This window comes from Protomyctophum bolini (assembly GCF_963924005.1).
Source record: "Protomyctophum bolini genome assembly, chromosome: 1".
Classification (NCBI taxonomy): Eukaryota; Metazoa; Chordata; class Actinopteri; order Myctophiformes; family Myctophidae; genus Protomyctophum; species Protomyctophum bolini.
Window position 1 is genome coordinate 36,044,089 of NC_137862.1, and position 5,620 is coordinate 36,049,708.

Sequence of the window (5,620 nt, forward strand, 5' to 3'; positions counted from 1 at the left end):
GTAATTTGTAAATCTGTGCCTGGTCTGCTGGGACCAGACTACAAAGATGACCATATCTCTTACGTCATCACTGAGAGCTAGTCATACATATACACACCATGTACTCTGGTCCCAGCTCTCAACGATGACGTAATGTGTAATCTGGTCCCAGCAAACCAGGCACAGATTTGCATACACATAAAAACGGTTGAAAAAGACGGCTGTCACTTTTTGGCACCAAGTAACCACAGTATACTGCTAATCAAATTACAACTACATACTCTATATAGTATAATGTATATGTATACGTATGTCTAGTCATTAGTCATTGCTGGGACGGTGCATACGCATCGGAAAGGCTGGGACGGTGCATAGGGCGCAAAGTAACCACAGTATACCGCTAATCAACTTACAAATGACATATACATAGAGGCAGAAACTGAGATTTGACAGTTTGTAGCGGTTTGTAGCGGTCGAAAGTACTTGCGCGCTCTGCTTGCGCACTAGTAGGCCATTTATGGCCTACTAGTGTGCAACAAGCAAGTATGCACTCTGCAGAGTGCAGTTCTAGTTATTATTAATATGTCTGGGTAAAATTTCTATACTGCACAATGCTAGGCAGTGATAATCTCATATCCACTGTCCTCCTGTCAGTTTGCGTATTGATATATAAATATATATGTATAAATATATGTCACGTGACGTCAATAAATACTAGCCTAATGTCCAAATGTAGTTCTACATGACATCATATTTGGACATCATATGCAAGATTATCTGGTGGTACAGTAGGCCTATGAGTATTTCGCCACAAAATGTCCAATGTATGTGTGATGATGTCAAACGTTTGTACTGTGTCACAAGAAAACCATGCAACATAAATATCCTGGGGGATAAAATGCAATACATACTCCTGAGTGACTCAGATCAACTGTAATTTCTTCCATTAATCTGGAGTCAGACTCTCCTTCAAGCGGTTTTCCTAGATTTCCTGTCTAGGACCTTGTATTGGACCCTGTATTGGATTCATAATAAATCTTATTACTGTGTGTTGAACAAACAATTCGGCAATATTATTTACGATCGAGTGAGTGAAGTTACAGTAGGATGTTACGGCAGGTATAATACTTAATACATTATGTAATACTTTTATGTTTAACACTGGAGATTGACTGACAAGGAAGAGAACGACAAGAAAAAACGTGAGAAGAGATTGAGTGATGAACTTGACTGTGGCTAAAATGCTAATGCTAGCAGGCAGTACTATCCCGGCTTTCATCACTTCCTTCCTGTTCCGACCTGCTGTCCTCACCAAGGTCAACTGGTATTGGAGGTATAGGCTAGGCCTGAAGGTAGACTATACTGACTGTGGGGAGTACCGGTTCTGTTATTTCCACCGTGGAACACCAGGGGGCGCTACACCCTCCCTCCTAATGCTGCATGGCTTCTCAGCAAACAAAGACATGTGGCTTTCTGTGGTCAAGTACCTACCCAAGAATCGGCATATTGTCTGTGTGGACATGCCTGGACATGAAGGGACCAGCAGGACAAGTGCAGACAATTACAGCATAGAGGGACAAGTCAAACGTATACATCAGTTTGTAGAGAGTATCCATCTAAACAGACGTCCATTCCACCTCATCGGTATGTCCATGGGCGGTAACGTAGCAGGGGTGTACGCTGCCCGCTACCCCTCTCTCCTGTCTGGACTCACCCTCATCTGTCCTGCAGGGTTGGTGTGCCCCACAGAGAGCATGTTTGTGAAGAGACTGAAAGAGTTAGAAAGCACTGAGAATGTGGAGGATATTCCTCTGATCCCATCCACACCAAAACAGATGGATGACATGGTGAAACTGGTCTGTTACGAAGACTTCAAAATACCTTCAAAGATTCTACAGGCACTTGTTAATGTAAGGATCCCCAATAATGACTTCTACAGGGAAGTGTTTCTGGAGATTGTGGGAGAAAAGTCTCGTCGTTCTCTCCAGGACAACCTGCATCTCATCACAGCACCCCTCCAGGTGATTTGGGGGAAACATGACCAGGTGGTTGATGTTTCTGGGGCGTCTGTGTTGCAGGAGGCTCACCCTGGTTGCCAGGTGACACTGTTGGACAAGTGCGGTCACTCTGTCATCCTGGAGAGACCCAGGAAGACTGCTCACCTCATCATGGACTTCCCGTCTTCCCAGGACATCAACAAACAAGCATTTAATCAACTGAATAGAGGGCAGGACACAAGAGGATTGACAGATGTAATTGCATGAGGTTTATTCGGGGGGAAAGGACATTTAAGACCTATTCCGCTTGCACTGAAAGACGTGAATCCTCTGGCAATTGTTCAATGTCGTCTTTATTGGTTGTATTTTGTTCTGTTAATTTCCCCACTCTTGATCTTGTATAATTTTCTAACTTCAGATAGAGTGGTAATGAAAGAGTGCAATTCCCGTTTCTTCTATGAACAGAAAATTACACTTGTGTGGAGTAAGGGGCACCTTGTCTCAGCCTTTTGCTGCCACATGACGTCATGGGGCATGAATGAGACAAACATAAAAAGCCGAATGGACTTGGCTGCTACATGACGTCATGTCTGTAAGATTTGCTGAAAACAAAACACACACACACACACACACACACACACACACACACACACTAGGTTTTCTAGGTACAACGTCCTCCAGCTAGAGGAGTGTTTTAACATGTTAACGGTGTTGTTTTCTAGGTACAACGTCCTCCAGCTAGAGGAGTGTTTTAACATGTTAACGGTGTTGTTTTCTAGGTACAACGTCCTCCAGCTAGAGGAGTGTTTTAACATGTTAACGGTGTTGTTTTCTAGGTACAACGTCCTCCAGCTAGAGGAGTGTTTTAACATGTTAACGGTGTTGTTTTCTAGGTACAACGTCCTCCAGCTAGAGGAGTGTTTTAACATGTTAACGGTGTTGTTTTCTAGGTACAACGTGCTCCAGCTGGAGGAGTGTTTTATCATGTTAACGGTGTTGTTTTCTAGGTACAACGTCCTCCAGCTAGAGGAGTGTTTTAACATGTTAACGGTGTTGTTTTCTAGGTACAACGTCCTCCAGCTGGAGGAGTGGCTCTCAGAGCAGCGTCTGGTCTCCAGCGAGGCGCGTCAGGCTCTAGAAGGTTTGGTTCAGGCGGCTCAGCTCCTCCAGGCCAAGAAGATCACAGAGGAGGACGCTGTGGCCATGAGCTCTGTGTGCAGCGCACTGACCACCGCACAGGTTAACGCACGCACGCGCACACACACACACACACACACACACACACACACACACACACACACACACACACACACACACACACACACACACACTGCAATGGAAATGAATGGTCTCACTATTAGTAAGTAAACAACATCAGGAAGAAGCAGGACTCAACCATCAGGATTCAAACTCCATTCTTTCATGTCATCACACCAGAGAGAGAGACTAGTGTCTCCCTCCAGAGCTTCCCTCAGCCCTCCCCACACATCCCCAACACATGTTTTATACTTTCAGCAGTGTACAGAGTTTCAGGAGTAACAAGAGATGGCCATTCCTTAAATGGACTCTATTCTATAGTTAACTCACACAGTTTGAAATAGGTTTACATGAGTTTGTCAGTGAAGAACTAGTAGGCTACATTCAATTAATCAATATTATAGTGTTTATATGCATTTTTGCCACCACAACACACACACACGCTCTGTGTGCAGCTCACTGGCCACCGCACAGGTTAACGCACGCACACACGCACGAACACACACAACTGTGGAACTCTCTCCCCTCCACGTGAGAACCACAGAACTGTGGAACTCTCTCCCCTGAGAACCACACAGTCGGAGGACTGAAAACCTTCCTTTTAACCAAAGCCCTAGCAGAGACCTAGCAGATCATGTCTGTCTGTCTGTCTGTCTGTCTGTCTGTCTGTCTGTCTGTCTGTCTGTCTGTCTGTCTGTCTGTCTGTCTGTCTGTCTGTCTGTCTGTCTGTCTGTCTGTCTGTCTGTCTGTCTGTCTGTCTGTCTGTCTGTCTGTCTGTCTGTCTGTCTGTCTGTCTGTCTGTCTGTCTGTCTGTCTGTCTGTCTGTCTGTCTGTCTGTCTGTCTGTCTGTCTGTCTGTCTGTCTGTCTGTCTGTCTGTCTGTCTGTCTGTCTGTCTGTCTGTCTGTCTGTCTGTCTGTCTGTCTGTCTGTCTGTCTGTCTGTCTGTCTGTCTGTCTGTCTGTCTGTCTGTCTGTCTGTCTGTCTGTCTGTCTGTCTGTCTGTCTGTCTGTCTGTCTGTCTGTCTGTCTGTCTGTCTGTCTGTCTGTCTGTCTGTCTGTCTGTCTGTCTGTCTGTCTGTCTGTCTGTCTGTCTGTCTGTCTGTCTGTCTGTCTGTCTGTCTGTCTGTCTGTCTGTCTGTCTGTCTGTCTGTCTGTCTGTCTGTCTGTCTGTCTGTCTGTCTGTCTGTCTGTCTGTCTGTCTGTCTGTCTGTCTGTCTGTCTGTCTGTCTGTCTGTCTGTCTGTCTGTCTGTCTGTCTGTCTGTCTGTCTGTCTGTCTGTCTGTCTGTCTGTCTGTCTGTCTGTCTGTCTGTCTGTCTGTCTGTCTGTCTGTCTGTCTGTCTGTCTGTCTGTCTGTCTGTCTGTCTGTCTGTCTGTCTGTCTGTCTGTCTGTCTGTCTGTCTGTCTGTCTGTCTGTCTGTCTGTCTGTCTGTCTGTCTGTCTGTCTGTCTGTCTGTCTGTCTGTCTGTCTGTCTGTCTGTCTGTCTGTCTGTCTGTCTGTCTGTCTGTCTGTCTGTCTGTCTGTCTGTCTGTCTGTCTGTCTGTCTGTCTGTCTGTCTGTCTGTCTGTCTGTCTGTCTGTCTGTCTGTCTGTCTGTCTGTCTGTCTGTCTGTCTGTCTGTCTGTCTGTCTGTCTGTCTGTCTGTCTGTCTGTCTGTCTGTCTGTCTGTCTGTCTGTCTGTCTGTCTGTCTGTCTGTCTGTCTGTCTGTCTGTCTGTCTGTCTGTCTGTCTGTCTGTCTGTCTGTCTGTCTGTCTGTCTGTCTGTCTGTCTGTCTGTCTGTCTGTCTGTCTGTCTGTCTGTCTGTCTGTCTGTCTGTCTGTCTGTCTGTCTGTCTGTCTGTCTGTCTGTCTGTCTGTCTGTCTGTCTGTCTGTCTGTCTGTCTGTCTGTCTGTCTGTCTGTCTGTCTGTCTGTCTGTCTGTCCCGCTATCCAAATATGGAGTGTGTTGCATCAGCAATCACTCAGCTCCATATATGGGCACAAAAGGGGCCAGGTCCACTCAGCTCCATATATGGGCACAAAAGGGGCCAGGTCCACATATACAGTAACGGCGGGACAGACAGACAGACAGACAGACATGAGTCTCAGCTGCGTTCGCTTCCCGCGTTTGCGCGTCTTACTGGTATGTTTTAAATGTTCCTGTTCTATTAGATGTTTTTAATGGTGTGTCGTTTCTCCTGCTTTTATTTAATTTGCTGCTGTAGCACTTTGAGATTCTGACGAATATAAAGTGCGTTATAAATAAAATCCAATTATTATTATTATCCTAGATCACTATTTCTATGTTTATATAATCTACTGTTAGACTGTAAATTGTTGTAAAGTGAGCGTGCTCTTATAGAGTGTCGCAGTCCCTCCCCCTTTCAGAACGACGAGTGGCCCAGGAAATG

General features: G+C 45.7%; 1 protein-coding gene across 1 annotated transcript; it reads left to right on the forward strand.

Annotated features, from left to right (window-relative positions):
- Nucleotides 1-1,220: 1,220 nt before the first annotated feature.
- Nucleotides 1,221-3,515, forward strand: LOC308320186 (monoacylglycerol lipase abhd6-A-like; the record flags this gene model as incomplete). The annotated part of the gene is made up of 5 exons (XM_080770504.1): nt 1,221-2,231; nt 2,395-2,402; nt 2,699-2,812; nt 2,927-3,215; nt 3,492-3,515. The coding sequence occupies 5 exons, from the start codon at nt 1,221-1,223 to the stop codon at nt 3,513-3,515; spliced, it is 1,446 nt and encodes a 481-aa protein (XP_080626630.1).
- Between the last annotated feature and the right edge of the window lie 2,105 nt (nt 3,516-5,620).